This window comes from Xiphias gladius, chromosome 24, assembly GCF_016859285.1.
Source record: "Xiphias gladius isolate SHS-SW01 ecotype Sanya breed wild chromosome 24, ASM1685928v1, whole genome shotgun sequence".
NCBI classification, from domain to species: domain Eukaryota; kingdom Metazoa; phylum Chordata; class Actinopteri; order Istiophoriformes; family Xiphiidae; genus Xiphias; species Xiphias gladius.
Window position 1 is genome coordinate 23,950,065 of NC_053423.1, and position 23,133 is coordinate 23,973,197.

At 46.0% G+C, this 23,133-nt stretch overlaps 2 protein-coding genes across 9 annotated transcripts in view; both read right to left on the reverse strand.

Moving 5' to 3' along the window:
- The window catches only part of LOC120786187 (protein MTSS 1-like), a 57,346-nt gene extending 41,971 nt beyond the window's left edge, over positions 1–15,375 (reverse strand). For 3 of the 5 annotated variants that reach the window (XM_040121424.1, XM_040121423.1, XM_040121421.1), the window contains exons 1-3: positions 14,977–15,375; positions 4,961–5,022; positions 1,825–1,898 (exon numbers count right to left, since the gene is read on the reverse strand). In XM_040121424.1, the coding sequence (XP_039977358.1) occupies positions 1,825–1,898; positions 4,961–5,022; positions 14,977–15,048 (208 nt within the window). In that variant the 5' untranslated portion in view covers positions 15,049–15,375. Of the gene's footprint in view, positions 1–1,824; positions 1,899–4,960; positions 5,023–14,976 lie in introns of those variants that run through there. The other 2 variants (XM_040121425.1, XM_040121426.1) reach the window with 2 other exon arrangements.
- Positions 15,376–19,572: 4,197 nt separating this feature from the next.
- LOC120785958 (adhesive plaque matrix protein-like) lies at positions 19,573–21,816 on the reverse strand. Of its 4 annotated transcripts, none has more exons than XM_040120986.1 (5): positions 21,681–21,816; positions 21,528–21,571; positions 20,784–21,418; positions 19,812–20,675; positions 19,573–19,647 (listed from the first exon to the last, which is right to left on the reverse strand). In XM_040120986.1, the coding sequence occupies exons 1-5, from the start codon at positions 21,701–21,703 to the stop codon at positions 19,600–19,602; spliced, it is 1,614 nt and encodes a 537-aa protein (XP_039976920.1). In that variant the 5' UTR covers positions 21,704–21,816; the 3' UTR covers positions 19,573–19,599. The 4 variants fall into 4 exon arrangements, with proteins under 4 accessions (XP_039976920.1, XP_039976919.1, XP_039976918.1 ...); XM_040120985.1 differs by having other exon boundaries at positions 19,812–20,702; XM_040120984.1 differs by having other exon boundaries at positions 19,812–20,729.
- Positions 21,817–23,133: the final 1,317 nt, after the last annotated feature.

Genomic DNA, 23,133 nt, shown 5'->3' on the forward strand with positions numbered 1-23,133 from the left:
ACTGTTCACCCCTCCTCCACCCTCCACCCAGCAGATGGGGTATACTGGTAGTACTGACCTCTTACATTTAATAATTCAACACCTCTATCAGAGTGGACTCGCTGTTCACAGGTCAAAGAATAAAGCTTAAAGCTTACAAGTTTTGCCACAGACACCTATAACATCTATCTGTATACAATGTTCCTTATCATCAGAAATGTGTGTTTATATTATCTGCTTTTTATAATATGTGTTTTTTTCTAAACCCCTAAGGAATTATATTGATATTTGCCTCAAAAATCCAGTAACTGTCAGCTTCCGTTCTACGCTTCCAGGCCTGCGGCCCTTTAAAGTGAAGCAAGTTAAACCTTTTACTAATCTGTGCCACATGTTGTATGTGGGAGTGCAGAGTGATTCCCTCCTTCTGAGGTTGGTCAATTCGAGAGGTTTTAAAGGCCTGAATAAGTGAAACTCTTCACAAGTAAGAGGCTCATTAGATACAAGTCCCAAAAGGCAACATTTGTGAAGGAGATATGTTTTTATTTTCATCTTTTCCATCTTTGGAATTGTAGCTACAGAAAAGAACCTGGGTTAAATATATATTTCCGTTATATTCTGTAAATAAAAATGTCGCTTTTAAAAAAAGATGCATTGAGTAACAGGTAGTGTTTGCTTTTGTTGGTGGGAGGCGTGAGGAGCTGGGCAGAGGAGGAGAAGGTCGGGCGTGTTGGGGTGTGGCTCCACACACCTAATTGCTGAGAGAAACCAGTAATTCCACACACTGCTCCAGGTGTAAAAGGCCAATGCACCAAACACACACACACCCCAACGAGTCAATTACAGAGCGGCTGTGACCCACAGCCCTAGAATCATCGCAGCGGTGACTGATTGTTTCCTCGGCTAATGTTGTCATTTTGACAGCGACCTGCCTCGACAGGAAGCTGGACTACATCCAGTACTGTGGCCTGACGCAGACACACAAACACACAAACGCACAGTTAACCTTAAAAGATAAACGTTTCCCTGCGAGGTTCACCGAAGGAGAAGACACGGGATTCATGAAAAACAGCAGTTCTCCACAAAGGAGCGTGAGATAAACGCTGAACACTGTATCGGAGTTGCAACATGAAACAAACACACGCAGCCAAGCGGGGCTGCCCATCAAGGCTTCCTGCTTCACGTAATCAATTCAGGAAGCGACCTCTATTGACGTTTGAGTCCGGTGATTGGGAAGACTGCCACCTCCGATCATTTGTCAATAATGGAAAAGTACAAATCAATAGAAAACGTGCAAAGTGCTTCACAACAATTCAGGAAGCGACCGACACCGAATACCGAGACGTCCTGCTGTTTCTGTGACTGAGGACCACGAATCACAAAACAGGAGTTGATCCTTAACCCGAATAATCTGAGGGATCCTGCTTTTGGTTTACGATTTGCATCGTTTACCGTTTCTGACTGATCCAGAGTCCGGTGACATTTTGGGGTTGTCGCCTCTGAAATGGTTTTCGTGAGCAAGTTAGTTCACTGACTTTAATGTAAAACACAACTAAATGTGATCAAATCGACCCAAACGTTTTTTGGTTTTTTTTAATACAGTACAATGCGTCAATGTGCTTGTAGCCAATTTTTGGGTACAAAAATTGAAACAACCTAACGTACGTTTCTTCTCTGTCAGTGCGCTGATGTTGTCACTTCCATCACCTCCAGTACTAAAAACCAGCAGTGACATCACGCCTTTACAACTCGAAGAGACGTACTTCCAAAATTAGACACTGAGCAGATAGAACAGTACGAACACACACACACACACACACACACACACAAAACGTGTTACCATCCTACCTCGGCTGTTGGTTGCCAGGTCGGCCACCTTCTGGAAGGCGTCCAGGAAGGCTGCTACTGCCACAACCGTCGTCCTGGGAAACACAACAGAAAAAAAGTTTGGCTTCCAGGGAGATTACCTGTCAATTATTGGTTCAAAAATTGGTTTCTATGTCGTGTTTATTTTAGAATAGACGTTTTTTAAGCTCTACCAAATGTCTCTTGAGCTCACATCTTTTTTTAATGGCCGGTTGAACTACATCAATTTGATTTGTGTAATTTTTGGTGAAAGTTCCTCCACAGGACAGTGCGCTAATGCTCAACTCAACCTTTTTGTTGCGATGAAAGAAAGTTTGGACATACACTCTACTGTTAAAAAGTAGAGGACAATAAGTAGATTGTTTCTTTGAGGCGCTTGAATGAACCACATAGGAAGACAGTCCCTGAAATCTTTGGTGAACTGAATTATATTTTCACGTGAATTTCAAGTTGATTTTCATGGTGAAATAACCCGAACTGGCAGCACTGGTTGCCTGTAAAGTACGAGATGTTTGGGATTAGTGTTGGCGGCAAGGTAAAGTATATACGATTCGCAGCTAATAGGCTAAAGAATGAAATACAAACACATGGTCCTTTAATCCCATGTACTCAAGCGGTGCCTGAGATGCCAAAACACCCAGACAAACACTGTGTGCGTAAGACGCAGGGTGAGGACGAGGAGGACGGATGCAGTCAGAGGGTTTGTAATCAGCTTTGACCTCTGGTGACCTCTGGCCCAGTGCAGAGTCTCTGGAGACTGCTGCTGATCCTTCTCACTGATAATGGCTTTATGGTGGCATCATTAATCTCTGCCAGCCACAGAAGGTTAATTGAGTTGTGCACGTGTGTGTGTGTGTGTGTGTGTGTGTGTGTGTAGGGGTAGGTGTTTAAATGCCGGAAGAGAGTGTTTATGTGTGGATGTATTGCCCATGATGCAGTGAGGTTCGAGTGTATGTTTGCCGTCTGTATGTGCACACTTTCCTGTATGTACATACAGACTGCGTGTAAACGACCTTCAGTGGTGTGTGTGTGTGTGTGTGTGTGTGTGTGTGTGCAGAGCCAGTGAACCGCAGAGTCGGGGACGAGGTGACAGAGCAGGTGAGCTTGACATTTAAACACTTAACGAAGGAGACTGATTGGATTTTCATGAGCCCAGGCTGCGTTTGTGTGTATCACCGGTGCCTTTTAACGTTTTGCCCACCGTAACGGCCAACAAGTAGTAACATCAGCGGTGGAGTTCGACCTCAGAGAGAGGAATGAAATGGTGTCAAATTTTAAGAAACCCTGCAGAAAAACGCGAACACAGCATCTGAAACGAGTCCTGCAGCTTTATAAGGGAGTTGCTTTGGAGCCTGGAGTTCAGCGTTTCATTGCAATAAATGCCGGAACAGAGCAACTGATAATCTTACTAGTCCCCCCCGCGCTTCTCCTGCCACGGCAAGTCGAGGTGTCTGCCGTAAGAGGGGTCGTCGGAAAACGGTGAAGAAACGAGAGTAGTCCGACAGTGTGTCTTCGGAGGGCGAAGAGAGGAAGGTGAACAGACGTTTGACCGGGGGGGTTCCTCTGGCTTCCAAGCAGGAGCACGACAGAGGAGGTCTGGGAACCACAGAAGATCTAAACTCGGGAAAGGGGAGTGGAGCTTGGGGGGAGCTGAGGAGGGGTCATCAAGCATCAGCAGCTACAGTAAAGACACATTCCCAACCAAGACTATCACAGAAAACTTTTATTTTGGCTCTTTCTTTTCCTCACTGAGAAACCAAGAAACTTGTTTTGTCCTCGAGAACCCGGCGCATTTTAATCTCACGGAAGTTTATCACTGTAATGTGCTGGGTCGCTGTGATTTGTGTGAGGGTCGCGTCAATGATTGCACTCGAGGTCGCACATGTAGGATAAGGAGGAACTGTGTGTGTTACCTACGGTGCTGGCGAGAGGTTAACACACAAGCAAATACAGGGACACTTCTTCATTTGTGTGCGTTTTATCCATCACTTTCTCAAGTAGAGCCGTCTCTCTCTTCCTGTAGTTACCAGAGCCAAAGAAAAACCTACCTGTGTGTGTGTGTGTGTGTGTGTGTGTGTGTGTGTGCGTGTGTGTGTGTGTGTGTGTGTGTGTGTGTGTGTGTGTGTGTGTGTGCAGAGCCAGTGAACCGCAGAGTCGGGGACGAGGTGACAGAGCAGGTGAGCTTGACATTTAAACACTTAACGAAGGAGACTGATTGGATTTTCATGAGCCCAGGCTGCGTTTGTGTGTATCACCGGTGCCTTTTAACGTTTTGCCCACCGTAACGGCCAACAGGTAGTAACATCAGCGGTGGAGTTCGACCTCAGAGAGAGGAATGAAATGGTGTCAAATTTTAAGAAACCCTGCAGAAAAACGCGAACACAGCATCTGAAACGAGTCCTGCAGCTTTATAAGGGAGTTGCTTTGGAGCCTGGAGTTCACCGTTTCATTGCAATAAATGCCGGAACAGAGCAACTGATAATCTTACTAGTCCCCCCTGCGCTTCTCCTGCCACGGCAAGTCGAGGTGTCTGCCGTAAGAGGGGTCGTCGGAAAACGGGGAAGAAACGAGAGTAGTCCGACAGTGTGTGTTTGGCGAAGAGAGGAAGGTGAGACGTTTGACGGGGGTTCCTCTGGCTTCCAAGGAGCACGACAGAGGAGGTCTGGGAACCACAGAAGATCTAAACTAGGAAGGGAGTGGGGGAGCTGAGGAGGGGTCATCAAGCATCAGCAGCTACAGTAAAGACACATTCCCAACCAAGACTATCACAGAAAACTTTTATTTTGGCGCTTTCTTTTGAGAAACCAAGAAACTTGTTTTGTCCTCGAGAACCCGGCGCATTTTAATCTCACGGAAGTTTATCACTGTAACGTGCTGGGTCGCTGTGATTTGATTGTCAGCGTGATTGTTTCGAGGTGCACATGTATAGGAGGAACTGTGTTACCTCTGTGCTGGCGAGAGGTGCACACAAGGCAAACACATTCATTTGTGCGTTTTATCCATCACTTTCGCAAGTAGAGCCGTCTCTCTCTTCCTGTAGTTACCAGAGCCAAAGAAAAACCTACCTGTGTGTGTGTGTGTGTGTGTGTGTGTGTGTGCGTGTGTGTGCGCGCGTTACCTGAGCTGTGACTGTAGTTTGCTGGCCTTGCTGATGAAGTCGTCCCAGACGGGGTAACTGCCCTGAACAGAGAGAAAAGAAACACAGAGGAAGAACAAGATTTGAATCACATCGAAACAACATGTTTAGAGCAGCAAGTTAAAAATCATACACTGGGCTGAGCAGCAGTTGATGTACAGGCAGAGCATTGTGTCCAGTCTGTTGTCCAAAGTGTGTGTTGAACTGTTTGTGAGCTCCTCCTTTACTCTACTTCAGACTTCTCTCTCCCAGCACCAGCTCTGATACGGAGGGTACATTTCGAGAACCAAAGCCAGTTCCCTTTTCCTTTTTTTTTTATTTTAATAGTACCATCTATAAACCTCACCGCCTGGAACCCATTGGTGTCATTATTTCATGTTTCAGGTCACGTGAGGCTGTAACTACGTCAGAGCTCAAATGATTAGTTGATGAATCAAGTAGTCGATTAATTTGCGGTTTTTTTGGGCGGCTAGCCAGACAACACGAGCAGCCTGGAGTCCGGGGAAAGGTGATGGGCAGTTTTTTTTTCCTTTGTGCCAAATGTTTTTATTCAAAAATAATGAGCTACCCTGCACCAGGTGACCTGTCTTAAGCTAAACTGACATCCGTTATAGGTTTGCGCGGATTTTAAATTCATTCATCTAGAAGGCTGATAAAACTGTGTTGCTGCACTGTATTCGGTGTGGACTGATCATGTCTGGCCAATGCCCGACCCATCCAATACCGTCAGTGTCTGTGGTGATAGAATTATAACAATACTGATGAGAAACGGAATCGTGGTTTGGAGAAAAACGACCACTAACAGCAGCACTAGTGTGACCACCGATCATCTCCATCATGCTCCTATTTGTTTACAGTAATTCTACAGTTTTTTCCTTTTTCCTTAACAGCCACTGCAACAGGCACACGGTCGGCATTTTCCCTTCATTTCACTCCACATTATTTTAACACATAACCCTGAGCATCAGACACAGCAGCAGGCCAACAGACAACAAGGAGACGGATCAATATCACAGATCCATACACCCCAGCCCGGCCCAACCCATCTAGAGGAGGCCAAACAAGCGCCCCCGGGCATGCGAATACAGTTTGGGTCCACTGACTGGGTTCAGTACGAGACAGATACAAAGACTGAGAAGCCGAAAGGCTGCGGTGCGGTACTGCCGGATGTGTGTCCGGAAGGGAGGCTTTCATGGATGTAAACAACGGGCCGCTGCAGCCAAAGACACAAAGACAAGAGACTGGGGTTCGCTGCTAATGTCAGCAGGAGTCCCCCGATGTTTTCAGGATGGGTGGGGCTTTTTTTTTTTTTTTACTGCAGCGAAAGATCTGAGGCGTCTTCACTCGCTGGATTCTGTGGTCTAGACTCTGAATCCTGTCGCCAGTTTCGTACAGATTTTACTTTACGGTATCAGGGAATCCGATACAGCAGCAGCAGAAAAAATCAGCTTTTAAACAATGACTTAAATGTCTCTAACACAGTCTTAATAAAAACTGAAGATTATGGCATTTTATTTTCAAGTCTACTCGTGAAGCACGTTGTAGCCGTGTCTCTGAAAGCTGCTATAAAAATAAATGCAAATAAATCCCTGCACTTTTGCTCTGGGGCTGTATTTAAGGTCCAGGCGAGCCAGTGAGGCTACACATGTAAGCTGGAAGAGAACGGAACTGAATCGGGAAAAACAGGCCTCGGGTTGCGCCCTTTTTGTGCACAATCTGACGCCGACATGTTCTTGAACCCTCCTGATTACAGCCGTGATCCTGGTGTCCTCTGAAGCCTTTGGACCGAGGATCATCAGAATAAGTAATACCAAACTAGTATGACATAGTCCAAGTGATACTGAACCGAATTCACAAAGACACACGAATGAAAAAAAACTTTATCCTTTTCCTTTTTTGTTTTTTTACTATTTTGGTTTGTTTGCGAACGTGTTAGAAAATGAGCAGTAACATTGGGATCTTAGTCATTGACACAGAGGGAAGCGTGAGTCTTTCTGCTTTCAGGTTATTTATAGTGATGTCAGATGGGAGTGAGAAATCGACAGAACGCCCCCCCCCCACGTTCGCACCCCAGGTTAACATGCTCAGGGTGCGAGGGAAGCGTGAGTCATTATGCGGCCGGCGTAGACAGACGTAGCGACAGAAACCGAAGCGCGGCCCCGTCTCTTCCGTCAGGTACAACACCTACGCAATACAACGCTTTCGAGTGGCCCGCGACAAAATACTGGACTGCGTCTGAAACCGCAGTAATTAGTCTTTCTTACTGTTTTGTATCGTATGGTACAGATGTTTGCATCGAAGTTAGTGATTTTTTCAAGTCTCTTTCCGCACGACAATCACATGGCATCTGCACGTTAAGAGAAAAGTTCCCCTTACGCTGCGACTGTGCTGTAAAGAGATCAAGAACCAAATCCACATTATTGTAAAAACGCGTTCTTGAAGTACAGCCCTGGCGAATATCCGTCTTCAGCAGATGGCGTTTGCCAAACTGAGTGTGACTTTCCAACGTTAACGCCGTTTTAGTAGAAAATTCCCTTTCCCCTGCTGCGCCGCGATAGAGGGATACTTCATGTTGTGCTGCCGAGACAAAACACCAGCAACACGCCCGCATGTGACAAGCGGGACGAGGAAGAACAAATTATATCTTATGCTTAAGCAAAAAAAAAAAAATACCACTGTGAAGAAATACAGTTCGAGTAAAAGTAAAAGTCCCGCATTTAAGATTTTACTTAGGTAAGAAGTATTTGCCTCAAAATATACTTGAAGTACCAAAAGTAAGTAAAGTACTCATTATGCAGACTGGCACATTTCAGGATAATGTTTACTATATTATTGAATTATAATTATTGATGCACTGATGCATAAAAAGCACTTAAATAGTGCAGCTGATAAAGATACAGTATACTGCTGAGTGGCTTGTAAATGTCCCCACTGGGATCAGTGAAGTCTTAACTTAACCTACAAAAAAGAAAAATCACATCATCATTTATTCGTTGATCATATTTTGCATCGTTAATCTGAATCGGCAAAGTAACTAGTAACTAAAGCTGTCAGATAAATGCAGTGGAGTAAAAAGTAAGATGTTTGCCCCTGAGCTGCAGTGGAGTAAAGTCCGAGTAGCTCAAAACCGTAGTGGAGCAGACTGTTGAGACCTCATACTGGCTTTAGCTGCTTTTAAGAATGCTTTATGAGACAGAATGAGGACTGTGGATTTTGTTCGCCATCTGCTACACTGAAGTCACGCAATGAGGGGACTGGTTTCCTGCCAGTGACTCTCGACACAGACATGGCGTACCAGCATTATATTGGGAGACACTTTCAAATCCAAACCTATTGTCTGATATTTCCGCCCCCTGCTCCCGCAGAGAGCCGACGGAGCCGCGCTCCTCTACTACACCTTGTGGGCGTCGCCGCCTTCTTTTTCTTTTTTTTTTCCAGCGTCACCATCCTTCCTCTCTAACGGTGCGGCTGGGTGTGTTCAGCCTTGTTCTGTTTGCGAGAGCGATGCCCGGCGTCATCGCCTGGCTACCGTTGCTACGGTAACGCCGCCGCCGCTGCCGCTGCTGCTGCAGAGAGGCTTCAGTCGGAGGAGGGGAGGGTCACACGTGCAAGCATCCTCACCCACACACACATTTTTCTGTGTCATACATTTGCCTTCTTTGTTTCATATTCAATTCACACACACTAACACACACGCCTTTCCATTTTTCTCTTGCTCACTCATTTTATCTTTCGCTCTTTATTGCTCATTAGTCATGTCTTCTCTATTACGCTGTCTATACAGTATATATATATCCACATCTCATTACATCCTCTCTCCCCCTCCCCTCTCGTTCTCTCGGGGACACGCACCGAGGCGAGGGCAGGGCCACCGCATCTATCAGTCACCGAGGACGTAAATTGTCACCGTGGCAACAACCAGAGGCAGAGGCAGCGGCTGTTTGCTTCCCCCCTTTGTCGCTGATCGTGTCAGATAACGACACAAATCCGACTCCTCAAAGTTCAGCATAACCGTGTTTTAATGTGGTGTTAAAGCTAATTAAAAAAAAATTTAAAAATAAAAAAAGCCAGAGGGATCAATGATCATTTGCATCGTATCAGTACTTTACATTAATTCCGTGGTCATATGAACCGTATTAAAAAAAATGCATTTGATGATCAGATTGTCGTATAATTGATGGTGTTATATTAAAAACTCAGTTACACTTTTAATTTATTTACTAGGAAAGAATTAATATATTGTCTTTAGATCCGAGTCCTACTTTAGCAAACAAGCTTCCCCACTAAACCTCAAGAACCAGAAATTCAAACACACACACACACACACACACACACACACACACACCTACTCCAGTAAAACGTGGATTTCACTTTTTAAAGCTAGAACTTCACCTGACACCAGATAATAAACACATCAGAGTTCTACAGAGAACCGAGCGGGAAAAGATCCGACGCCAGTTTAAGTCCACAAAAAAAAACCAAAAAACAAAAACAGAGTGACCCATTTGGCCAGGGTACCAAAGCTCCGTCCGTGAGGTTTCCATGACGATCTTGATACTGGTACACCAGTTACAACAGCAGCCCCCACCCCCCCCAAAAGAGAGCGGGATTATTTTAGCTCAGAAGTGATTAAGACCACGGCTCAGTTCAAGATAAATGGTGATTAGCATTCAGCTAATACACTCAATGGCATTAACCCCCCCCCCACACACACACACACACATCCTCGTTTTACTATATTCGTGGGGACCCATCACTGACCTACTACTACCCCCTTACCCTGACCTTGACCTGATTCTCACCTGAATCTCAAAACTCAATTCTTAATCCTCAAACAGCCTTTTAAACTTGTGGTCCCCACCAAGCTGTCGGACCCTAAAGTTTGCATAAACCCCTCGTGGCCTTGGGCAGACGACGAAACTGGCGACACCTTGTGACTCCCCAGTCACCTCACAAGTGTTTAAGCGATTAGTGGATTAATCAACGAGCCATTTGTTTATGTCATTTGTCAGCAAAAAATGATCCACCCTCTGGTTCCAGATCCTCAACTGTGAGGACTGTCATCTTAAATTAAATATCTTTGGGCTTTGGACTGATGGCGAAGATACTTGAGGACGTCACCGTGGACACCTGGACCTAAACCTAGCCTGCAAGAAATCGCGGCGCCCAGCGAAAAGCAAGCAAAACCTTATGTGTATATACGTCATTAAACCTGCATTAGGAAATGAAAAAAAAACCAACGTTTGATATGAAAGGGTGAACATACCAAGAATGATCACTTTACTCGGCAGCTCTAAGTAGCTCTTAGCCTCTTTCAGCTCATAGTTTTGGTTCTCGGGCTCCACACATAGTGTGTGGTTGAGGCAGCCATTTCCACTGCTGAACGAGCTCTGGCAAAACCACTTACCCGCTCAGCGCCAAACGGCAGACACACACAGTTTGGTTTTTCCCTTTGGGGGTTGGTAGAGACCGAGCCACAGCTAAAAAGGAGGGTGGAATGCTCCGTGTCTGCTTGATGTGTAAGGAGGCAATATTTTGGTAGCACACTAGATTTCCTTCTGCCGCTAAAAGAACAAAAAGGGTTTAACGCTTTAAACACTGTAGAGATGGTGCAGTAGGCATGTCGGCGGACTGATCCAAATGTCCAGGTGTTGAGCCAAAAGTGGGAAAACTCGATGAAAAAGACAGTTAAAAGGCAGACGTGAAGCTCAGTGCAAAGCAGCTCACAGTATAAGAGCATGAGCCAGTTTCTCCTCCAGCGGAAAACCAGCAGATCAGTTCCACTTAAACGGATGAACAGTAATGTGTCTGCTTCAATTTAACCAGCACAACGATGTGTGGATGATCAACAGCACACGGCCAGACACACACACACACACATCTATACACTACATGTGTACATATGGATATATACAGCATCCTGACCCAGCGGCAGCCGACCTGCAGAGAGGAAATGTACGTTTTGAGGTAGGGAAATGAAAGCGACAAGGCGGTGAGACGCAAATCAAAACCAGGCTCTCGTTCATGTGCAATTACGCCAGGCCCCGCAACACAGTAGCAAACAGGGGCCAGCTGACAGTGAGGATCTGATATCAAAGTGACAGGTGGCGCTGTGATATAATGTTGCTATCAAATGTGTACAAAATGTGTAAAAAACAGAGCCAGCGTTTAGGCAAGTTGTATAGGTTTGAGTACAGAGAATTATTTTTCATATCAATCAATGCTGATGCCTGTACTTTTGTATTAACCACCTGATCATTCCGTCTATAAGATGTCCGAAAAATAATGAAAAACGCCACTTCACCATTTCCAAACCAGCAAACTACCAAGTGGTTTGTTCTGGGCCTCTAACCGGCCTCTGGCCCGATTTTCCATTAAAGCATAGACTTGGATCTTATGTCTGTATAAGCACGAAAGAAAATCAATACCTTATATCAGTGCCGCTTCGTTTGTTATCTGTCCCTGAAACACTTACTTCACCCGCACAGCAAATAAAGGCACTAGTCAGTCCTGTTTTTGTCTCGTTAAATGGGATTATCCACAATGTTCCCGTCTGTAAAATACAACAGGAACAAGGCAGGTACCTAGTAGCGAGGCCTTACGGGTTCCTACATGTTTTGAGAAACCACATTTTATGGGTTCATAAGTTCCTGCTGTGGAAAAAGACTAATACGCTTTCACATCTGATCTCCAGAGAACAGGAAAGGACAACCTTATTGATACTGACAAACAGACGTTTTAACCTGGCCTCATTAATCCAGTGGTTGTAAACTTTTCTCACCGTTTTTCCTTCAACTAAACATAAACGATTAGAGGCTGAATAAAGAGTCCATCAGCTGGGTGTGTAGGACGAACATGCAAACACACAGACGAAACCCTGTGCACGTAAAACACAAGTAGAGGCAGCAGACTGGAGACTCCTCCACAGTGACGCGGTAAAATCTCTCCCTCCGCCTATAGGTTCATGCTAATGGAGCAGAACCTGTCCGACTGTCTGCGAGACACACGTAGGGATTAAACACCAGCTGCATGTTATTTTACCAAGATTATCCAGTCGGCAGTTTGAGATGAAAATAACAATTCTTTTTTTTGTTGTTGTTGTTGTTGCTGTAAGTTTTATGTACATTTTTAAGCATTGATGTCAATGATGTTATGTTCAACTAATGTTTTGCCACAATACAATACAAACCCATGAAAAAAATCCAGAACCAAACAAACATATATATCACATATCATCTGTACTAGCTTAGTTATAATTAGATGAACTGGTGGATTTTTTTTTTAGCATTCGACAACCACAGCTCCCATGAGGCTTTGACGGCGCTTCGGTGTCTGACAGAAGATGATGTTGTTTAAAGCTGACAAAAGAAAGTTGGCGGGTTTTTTTTTTTTAAAACCAGCTTTTCTATTATAGACACACATTTTTGCTGTAAATATGGCAGTGGTGGAAGAAGTACTCGAGTCCTTAACCTAAGAAAAAGTTCCAGTAAAACGATGTAGAAACACCCAATTACATGTGAAAATCCTGCATTGAAAATTCTACTTCAGTAAAAGTAGTAGAAGTATAATCAGCTATATTTAAGTACCAAAAGCAAAAGTAATAATTCTGCAGTAAGACGCCTCCCGTGACCGATATCTGACTCTGTCGGAGATTATTAGATTGTTAATAATGATGCACGGAGCTGGTTTTCACTACTTCACACAGAGTTAGATTGGTGTGTCCGTCCCAACCTGGAGGCCGGGCCCCTCCAAAAGGATCACGGGATAAATCTCAGGGGTTGTGAGATCATCAATGGGAGAGGAAAGGAGAAGAAGAAGAAGAAAAAAACTGGATTCGCAAACCTTTTTTTTACTTTTTTCTGATCTTTGATTTTTGGTGAAATACAGGAGAGTTTTCCCTCTTTGGGCCTCAAACACTGAAACCATGAGAGAAGTTTTGCTGGGAAGTTTCACTTTGGTGGAACTATTAACAACTCCTAGACATCGAGAGCCCCAGCTAGACAAACACAAATACAACGCTTTAATTTGAATTCATCTGAACGAACTGCGTGTCGTTGGCACTTCTTTCCAACCTGATTTTTGAAAAAAGTGACAGCCCTAACATAGTGACATAAAATGAAAAAAAAATGAGTATGGAAAGTAAACCTCTCTGAGAAAAACCCATCGCCTCGTGGGGGCTGGTGAACCAGAGGATGCTTCGCACGCGGGGCAGGACTTTGCCTCGCTACTAAACAGCAGAAGGAGGTAGCAGTAGCTAGCGTTAGCACTGGTCGCCGACGCGTCTGAACAGACGGAGAAAAGAGCGCCACCTACAGAAACAGCGCTCGAACTGCACTGACGGTAAATCAGTGGAAGGCGACTCCCCAGTCCCGCCTGCAACATCTGCCTGACAGATGCATTCTCTAAAGCGCAGAGCGGAAACAGCAAAAAAAATAAATTAAAAAAATCATTATCTCTTTCGACTTCCCAGAGGACGACAAGGAAGGAAAACAACGCTAAACACGAGGCTACGCTCTTCATGTTCCTGAGGCCCAATCGCTCGCAGCTCGAATCAGCAGCAGTCAAGTCTGTAAACACGGCAGGCGGGAAAACATATCGAACGGCGATGTGGCTTTTGTGAAGAGCACGAGGTTGTTGCACCTCACAAAGGCCGAGATGCCCGTTATTAGCCAACAAGAGAAAACAGATGCACGAGAGAGGATGAGCGATGCGGAGGAACGAGAGGCGGAGCAGAGCGAGGAAGAAGAGGCAAGGAAAAGGAAAGAGAAGAGGAGGAGAGAGGCAGGAAATAAAAGAGGAAAGGAGAGAGGAGAGAAAGAGGGGAACGAACTGTAGGAAGAGAAGGAATAAGAAGCGAAGGTGGAGAGGATGAAAGAAGGAGAAGCAAGAGAGGAAAGAAGAGGAGGAAGAGATAAAGGAAGGGAGGACAAGAAGGAAAACACGGGGAGGTCATGAAAAAAGAGGAGAAGGAGTGTGAGAGGAGGAGTGGGGAAAAAAGACAACGAAGAAGGAGAACAGGGAAATGAGGAGAAGGAAATGGTGGCAGAGCAGGAGAAAAGGGGGGGGGGGGCAGGAGGAAGAGCAGAGATAAAAAGGAGGAGGAAGAGAAAGAGAAAGAGCGGAGGGAGGAAGAGCTAAAAGAGACAAAACAGGAGGAGGACAGGAAGGACAGAGAGAAAGAAAGAAAGGAAAGAAGGAACAACCAGGATGAGGGGGAGAGGGGTGTGCCCCCCCCAGCAAAACAACCACTACACCTGTTAGAAACCACCTGTCTGTTATTATGTCACCGTAGAAACAGGTGTGCACGCGGGTGGAGACTCGGTGCCCCTCCCCAACCCCAACCCCCCCAACCTGCACACTAACACCTGAGGGTAACTCCCAGTTCAGTTTGAACCTCGAGCTGCCGCCGGGTCTTAACCTTTGTGTCCTTTTGTCCCCAAACGGGAGGCGAGGCCCCACATCGGGACTCCCCACGACCTGCCGGGCTCGGACCACTCAATGATCCGGACCGGCCCGAGCGAAATGCGGGTCGGTTCTGACACGCGGGAAACCACGTTTACGTGCGGTGGACAGCGTCGGTTTTGATGGGACACGCGGTTCAGGATTTCCCGTCGTGAATCGTTGACAGAGCAGGTTTGCCTCGGGTCCTGGGTGCATCTGCGTCAGACCAGTCCGCACCAGGGGCACCGCCGCTCGTCGTCGCCGCCTCTCGTGATAAATAAGAAAAAGCGCGAGCAGCCTGTCGAACGCTCCCGGAGAGACTCGCTCCGGTGTTTCGATCCCGCACGAGGCGCCCGTGGCTGCCGGGTCTAGCGCGAGACATTTTCTCAACACACCCACCGCCAATGATCAGCACGTTAATGACTGCGCCCGAGCTCTCCGCTTGTCCACGACAGGGGTCAACGGAGACCCGCGGGGCGTGTTGCAGCCGCATTTCACGCCCGCTACCCCGATTTTAACCACAAATCACATGACATGATAACGATCCTCCGCGTTACCTTCATGTCTCCTATGACAGTCTGGAAGAGCCCCCCCAGCGCGCTGCACTCCCTCTCCATCACTGTCTCCATCTTCAGCCGTGTGAACGCAAAGTACGGGCAGCGTCACTCCGAGCTTCTGGGGTCCATAAAGGAGGCGACAGCAAAATCAATTCAAGGGGTGATTTAAAAAAGGAAAAAAAATGAGGGGGGGTGCTCAGACTCCCGCTGCAGGGTTTCCCCGGCTGACGGAGACCAGAACGCGGACGGGAGCAGCGGCGGAGCCGGCGGTTAGTTTCCACCCGGAGCGGATGAGTCCCATGTCCGCGAGGAGAGACGCATGTTGGGGCAGGGAACCGCACGACACCGCACCGGCGGACGGGCTCAACCTCACGCAGCGAGCTGCCGCCGCTACTGAGGCAGACGCGGCCCCGGGAGCGCGCACGGGGGGGACGGGGACGCGGGTCCGCCTGGCCCCGCCCTCGGCCGAGGAGGCGAGGGGTGTAGTTACGAAATTAAAGGGAATAGAGTAAAGAATCAAATAAAATAGAGTGAAATAAAGTAGCGTTGTGGCCACGGAAACGTACGGATTCTGCAAGACGGTTCTTCAAAATAAAAAACAGGCCGAAAGATCCGCAGAACTCAAAGAGATCACATGTCAGATGTCAAACGGGCTGTTGGAGATCTCCGAGACAGGTCCTAAAAATAAATAAAGCAACAAAGAGCCATCTGTGCTGAGTACGAAGAACCAGTGGCCACAAATGTCTTACAGTGTTTACCACTTAAAAATAGAACAGAGGTGAGAGATCAGGAATCTACAAAACAAGCCTCAGAAATAAAGGATCAAGTAAAAGAGTCATCAAGTACAGTAAGAAAAATACCTGGCAAAGTATTTCAGCGTCACTGTGAGGACCTTTTGCCCCAAATAAACTGAAAAATAAAACAAACAAGTCACGTAGGAAAAGGCTCATCTGTCAAATGGTGTTTGTGGGGATTCTAGTGATCTTCATACCTTCTCTCACTGCAACTTCAAGGGATGAAACTTAAGACATTACTTGTTTTTTTTTGTGTCTATTGGCTGGATGACTCCTGGAGGCCCCCTGACTCCACTCGCTGGACCTCAGTTGGCTTTATGAAGCCCTTCGTCCTTCTATCACCAGCACCGTTGCCTTTACGGTGAGTTGGTGCCTTGTCCGTGAAGAGACGGATGTCTGATCACTCGGATGTTTAAAACTACGGCGCCACCTAGTGAGTGTTTCACTGCTTGGAGAAAGTGGGGATGTTGAGGGCGAGGCACAAGGGGGGGGGGGACGACAAAGCAGAGAGAGGAGCACTGGAAGGAATGAAGCGGGGGAGGCCGACCGGGAGAGGGGAGGGACGCTGGGTGGACAGGCCGCTGTTACTCTGCGAAACAGCATGTGAGTGACCAACATGCCGGAGGTGAAATCTGTGATGGGGGGACGGTGCCTGAACTCCCCATCACGCGGTCGTACGTCAGCAGCTGACTATGGCCGTAGCTTGAGTTGGTCAGAGGACCGGACCTGTTTTCCATTTTTCTGCTGTGAATAGACTGTGACGTCGGTTCAGTCTCCGGGGCCGCGGGCTGGACAGAAAGGACGCTGTGTGATTTGGTTCAGTCCCAAGAGCGGCGTCTGTTTCACATACGACGTCGCCCGCGACATTCGCCCTCGTGCAGAGGTCTTTCGTTGGAGGGTCGTCAGGGCGGGTTTGGAGACGAATTCAGAGAGTAGAGCTGATGCCGACATCACAGCTTCACTGTTGATAACCATCAGAGACAACTTCTTAGCTCTAACGCAGTGGTTTCCAAACGCTTATTGACCTGTGACCCCCTAAGAGGTGTCTGCAGCTCCACCAAACTCTTATGCTGTAAGAAATGCACTTTCTTCTGCCTTATTCCTTGACGCCGCCTCAGATTTGTCTTGCCACCCCGGGGAGCATCTTAACCTGCAGGTGATTCTTCCTCGTCTGCTTCCTTCAGACCATTTGTCAGTCGCCATCTGGATTCATGAGAACGTCACCATAAATTTCTAATGCTGACCAGTATGTGAGTTGGAGGACACCTTGTGGTAAAATCCAGTCAGTAAACCTCCAGGAGTATTTTAGGGAAAACACTCCCTAAAGTAAATGGACTGCATTTATGTACGTGTATTTCGTTTCTTTGCGCTTTATCATCGTGTGAATGAAATATGAATGAACGTGAGTGACTCTCTCTGTTCAAGGCTGAGGACTCTGCTGGGACCTGGTCCTGCACTTGGTCCAGACGAGCCACAGAGATGAATAATCGCACTGGAACTATGGGAAACATTCATCAGTGCCGTCAAACCCCAAACTGTCCCCCCAGCTTTCTGTTGATGTGTGAGTTGAGTTTGAACTATTATTTGTCCTGGGCATTTTGTCCTGATGGCGAACCCATGAAACTGAAGAAAACAAAATGCTTGTTTTGTTTTTTTGGTAATGAGATTTTATAGTTGTAGCTTAAGTGGCTGTTCTAAAGCTTTGTTGGGAACTGGTCCTATACCACTATTCTTGAAAATGAAATTTATTTTGGACCGTAAGTAATTAAATTAAGAGAAAAATAAAAAAATAAAAACATTTAAAGAAAACCACAATAGAAAACAAAATTTTCTACTACTACTTTCTACATATTACGCCTTCCTTTATGTATTTTGATGGAGATTATTTGAATCTATAAAGATATTTTTAGAGGATTGTTCAGCCTTGCTGGAGGCATGCGCAGAGTGCTTCCTAGTTTCAACAGGAAACATCACACACACACAAAAAAAGATAAATCCTGTTCCATTTGGACTTTGGTGTGCCTGTAGAGCAGTGGTGACCAACCATGTGCCAAAGAGTTCCCACTCTGAGAGGGCAAACCTGCGGTCTTTTGGCCCCAAAGTGAAGCGCTGACGGACGGACTGAGGCCAGCGGGGCCGGCTAGCTCACTGGAGGAAGACCCGGGATCAGATGGTGAAGCTGGCAGAACTTCAAACAGTCAAAGCGGTGTCATTTTAACCATGGAGAATCACTGCTTAATGACAGGGAGCAACAACACGCACACAAGACACACACACACACACACACTGAATGTCAGTACACAAAAAGCAGCCCTCTGTTATTATCTCCCCCCAAACAGGGGAAGAGTAAACTAATAACAGCTATCAGAGAGAGGGAGAGAGACGGGGGGGGAGGTGAAAAGAAGAAGTGGGAGGGAATCGGCGAAGACAAGATGCTGGAGACTGATGATTCACAGCATCTAAAGCCAATTTCAAAAGGTATTTTATGAGTATCATCATGAACTCTGTACTTCTTGGCTCATATTTTTTTTACATCTTATATCCACATTAATGCACAGACAAATCACATGAGATTTTCAAACGGCAAGAAGGGATGCGCTAGTCAGAGACATCGCTGTGTCAGAACTTTTGATCACTGGCTCATCTCCACCTGCTATAACAGTTTGGTCTGAAGCGTCTGATTAAATCAAAGAGGGTCAGAAGGAGAACAAAAAAAAAAAAAAATTTGGAATAAATTAACATGATTTGCAAACTTCACTCCTGCAATGGAAAGTACATCTAGAACAGTTTGTAGCAAATATATTAAAATGTGCAGAATCACAAGTATGGTTCCTTTTAAAAAACAAAAAAAAACAAATCCTAGACTATGGAACCTGCAAGATTTGATTCCAAACAGTGGCATCTTATTTCACTATTTACAAACTTCTACCATAGAACTAAAGTCTGAAAACTTGATGTGGGATGAGTGGGTTTTAGAAACTTCGGTTAACTTTAAGAATTCAAGTACAACTTGATCTTTTGCAGCTCCAAACTGTCCTAGTGTTATACACTAATCTGCAGTCTCCTTTGCATTATACTACTGTACATTTTACATTGAGCCTCAGGAAGAATCAAACCCCCCCAGCCCTGGCAATGTTGGTACATAGCTCCAACTCACAATCTGACACTAACCAGTATAGGAAGCCCTTAGAACACATCTGTAAACAAAGCATCCACTGTGATAACAAGCAGTTGCTTTCTGAACCGTGAGAAGCCCTCGGCTGTGAATTGTCAGCCAATGGCAGAGATTCAGCAGACTCATGGTTTTGACTTTTGATGCCTGTCCCCTGTAATTTTCCCTTCAGCATGACCACCCACTCTGCCTTTGTCTCCAGTTGGGCATCTGGTTGGTTTTAGTCCCAATTTGAGCATCATTTCTGCAGCTGGGTAGCAAGCATGAAAGCCATGTTTGGAGGGGAAATTGAGTGGTACACACTGTTCTTTAGAACATTAAGAGTTAAACAGCTTAGGGTGGTGTCACCGACAGGTCAAATTTGACCTCAGTTGTGTGTCGTCTGAGCAGGACACATTCAGATTTAGTATAGAAGAATCTTAGTTGAAGTTGTGTCATGAACCTTAGTTTGTACTACTAGTTTACCCATTACCAAGTAGTGTACAACATTTTATAATGTCACTCTTGTACCAAGAATAATGAAAGAACCTAGAGCATAGTCAGACTTCAGTAATACTGTCCCAACATTCTCCAGCACTATTATGCAAGTGTACACTGATCTTGTTACAAATGACATCCATAGGCAGTCAGTGCAGTTACAAGTAGTTTTATTGGATCTCAAGGATTTTGCAGGCCAGGACAAAGCTCCCAGAAGAGTTCAGGAACCTGAAAACAGAAAACACCATTAGCAAGTTTGCAATTCATTACTTCCTCTTGCAAGAGGATTCTTTATTTGAGAGAACCTTTGCAAAGAGGAACTTCTACATTTTTCAATTTACTATGATCTTTACTTTTAAAAAAAAAAAAAAAAAAAAGTTAGCTCTACTTACAGGTAGCATATCAATGACAGATGCCCAGGCCTGACACCAATGACGGTACCTCCTCCTATATGGTCTAGAACCTCTTGGTTCAACAGTCATTTGAGACTCAGTTGGCTGCTCATTAGAGTCCATAGCAACACCTTCCTGGGAAAGAGCAATATCCCACATACCAGCCTTGCTTTGGGTCACAGTTGGCTGCTGGGGCTTGGCCAGGTGGCTCGGCTGCTGGGGCTTGGCCGGGTAGCCGGGCGGCTTGGCCGAGTAGCTCGGCTGCTGGGGCTTGGCCGGGTAGCTCGGCTGCTGGGGCTTGGCCGGGTAGTCGGCAGATTGGCCATCAGAATGCATTGTAATTCCATAACTTGAAGTGATATCTGACTCAAATGTGTCCCCGTTCTGTGGTAAAGCAATATCCCACATACCAGCCTTGCTTTGTGTCACGCTCGGCTGCTGGGGCTTGGCCGGGACGCTCGGCTGCTGGGGCTTGGCCGGGTAGCTCGCAGATTGGCGATCAGAACGCGTCACAATTCCATAACCTGAAGGGACACCTGACTCAATTGTGTTTCTGTTCTGTGGTAAAGCAATATCCCACATACCAGCCTTGCTTTGTGTCACGCTCGGCTGCTGGGGCTTGGCCGGGACGCTCGGCTGCTGGGGCTTGGCCGGGTAGCTCGGCTGCTGGGGCTTGGCCGGGTAGCTCGGCTGCTGGGGCTTGGCCGGGTAGCTCGCAGATTGGCGATCAGAACGCGTCACTATTCCATAACCTGAAGGGACACCTGACTCAAATGTGTTTCTGTTCTGTGGTAAAGCAATATCCCACATACCAGCCTTGCTTTGTGTCACGCTCGGCTGCTGGGGCTTGGCCGGGTAGCTCGGCTGCTGGGGCTTGGCCGGGTAGCTCGGCTGCTGGGGCTTGGCCGGGTAGCTCGGCTGCTGGGGCTTGGCCGGGTAGCTCGGCTGCTGGGGCTTGGCCGGGTAGCTCGCAGATTGGCGATCAGAACGCGTCACAATTCCATAACCTGAAGGGACACCTGACTCAATTGTGTTTCTGTTCTGTGGTAAAGCAATATCCCACATACCAGCCTTGCTTTGTGTCACGCTCGGCTGCTGGGGCTTGGCCGGGTAGCTCGGCTGCTGGGGCTTGGCCGGGTAGCTCGGCTGCTGGGGCTTGGCCGGGTAGCTCGGCTGCTGGGGCTTGGCCGGGTAGCTCGGCTGCTGGGGCTTGGCCGGGTAGCTCGGCTGCTGGGGCTTGGCCGGGTAGCTGGCAGATTGGCGTTGAGAATGCATCTCAGTTTGATAGTGTGGCTGTTGTGGGTTCTGTCTGGGCTTTGAAGGACTCCGTGGGTCAGGCATGTAAGTAGAAACACTTCTCTCTCGACTGTAGCCACCTACTTGCCTACCATAAGAACCAATATAGTCTCCAGCACCAGCGGGCTTCACTTTCTCAGATGAACTGCTGTCAGGGTAGCTGGGTCCAGAGCTACCCAGAGAACCTCCAGGCTGGACAGAGCTCTCATAACCAGAAGAGGCTAAACCTGGTTTGTGGCCACTTGGAAAATCTTCAGCCACCTCAAAGTAAGGTTTATTGCCAGTGGAGCCTCTCATTCTGTATGTCAGTGCTTTATTTTTATTTATTTTTTTAAAAGTGAAAAAAAAAAAAATTTAAAAATTGGTTATTCTTGATAAGTTGCTAGAACTCAAAATGTGTGTGTAGAATTAAAACCTTACCATTTGCATGTGGCCCAAAGGCTATTAGTGAGAGCAACAGAACCCTGGAAAAATAGAGACAGTGATGTATGAATAATAATAATTAAACAAACAAACAAAAAAAAAGTTATTACAACAGGATATTTGTGAAAATAAAGAAAAAAATGATCTTACCTCACACAAAATCCAGAGGCCATTTTTGAAAGCTAAAGCCAAACAGCCTGTGTAGCGTGTGCTGCTTGGAGGCAAACAACAAAACTAGAAGCTACAGTTTCAGCTTTGTGACTGCTGCAACCACAGCAGTCCTTTATATGCGTTGGGAGCTGAGTTGACCGGTCATGTCTCACACTGATGAAATGATTGTCATCAGGTTTGATGTATCAGCCACGCCCTCTCTGACAACCTGGGCAGGTGTTTGGACTTTAGCTAATTGGCCACATTTTACCTCTGTCAGCCATAAGAACCCTTTCAATTCAAATCAATTCAATTTCATTCCTATAGCAGCCAAATCGTAACAGAGGTTCTCTCAGGGCACTTTTCATATAGAGCAGGTCTAGACCAGGACTCTTTATAGTTACATTTACAGAGACCCAACATTCCCACATGAGCGAGAACTTGGCAACAGAGGCGAAGAAAAGCTGCCTTTTAACAGGTAGAAACCTTGAAGACTAATAATAAAACTAATAATTATAATAATAGGATGAATAATAGTACTAACAAATCTAAATCTAATAATAGTAATGATGATAATAATATTTGAAGCAGTGGGTGTTGAGCAGGATCATGACTGCAGTTTGTAGGCCTGTTTCAAGGGTCAGTTCACCCAACTCCCAAAAACATTATTTTCTTTCTGCCATCTAGCCATGTGGAGAGATTTGGTTTTATTTGTTGAGGTTGGGCATATACACCTCTGAGATTTCTGCTGCAACCCAAATACATAAGAGGTTACGTTTGATTTTGTCTGTGGTGCACAACGAATTGAAAATGAGCTTAAAAAAGGATCAAATATGAAACAGCGACATCTCCTCCCACAAACAATGTCTGGATAATCCACAGAACATGCTGTCAAATGGACTATTTCGTGGTTCCAGCTCCAAACTGTGCTCTGATCAGATTGTTGATGTGAGCTAAAAAAAAAAAGTATTTTATTTAAACATCCACGTTAGTGTGTAATTCAGACACGGATGCAACCTGTTCTTTTTTTGCTGATGCTGCGAGTTGTTGTAGGACTTTGTCCAAAGAAATATGCTTCCTTAAAAACAACAAAGGCAAGGAACTTTATAACACAATGCTGGTGGTTTTGCCTGTTGAAACTTGTGTATTTTAAATGACTGACGATGATTTTCCAAAGCATATAAACAGTCTTTCGATTGATTTCCTTCCCTCAAGGCAATCATTGATTTTAGGACACTATACTATCCTTTTTTTTGCTGCAGGAATATTAGATGTGGCATTTTAAAAACACAGTCTCAGCCCTTAAATGTACTGATCTAAGGTGGCTGAAGTGACCCATGTCAATGTAATGGAAACTTCTGGCAGGGGATATTCACTATTTACTTCTCTAGACAGAGTCAGGTGGTTCCGGTCTTGTGACCGTGCTTAACAAGTATATAGAGAAATGTACATC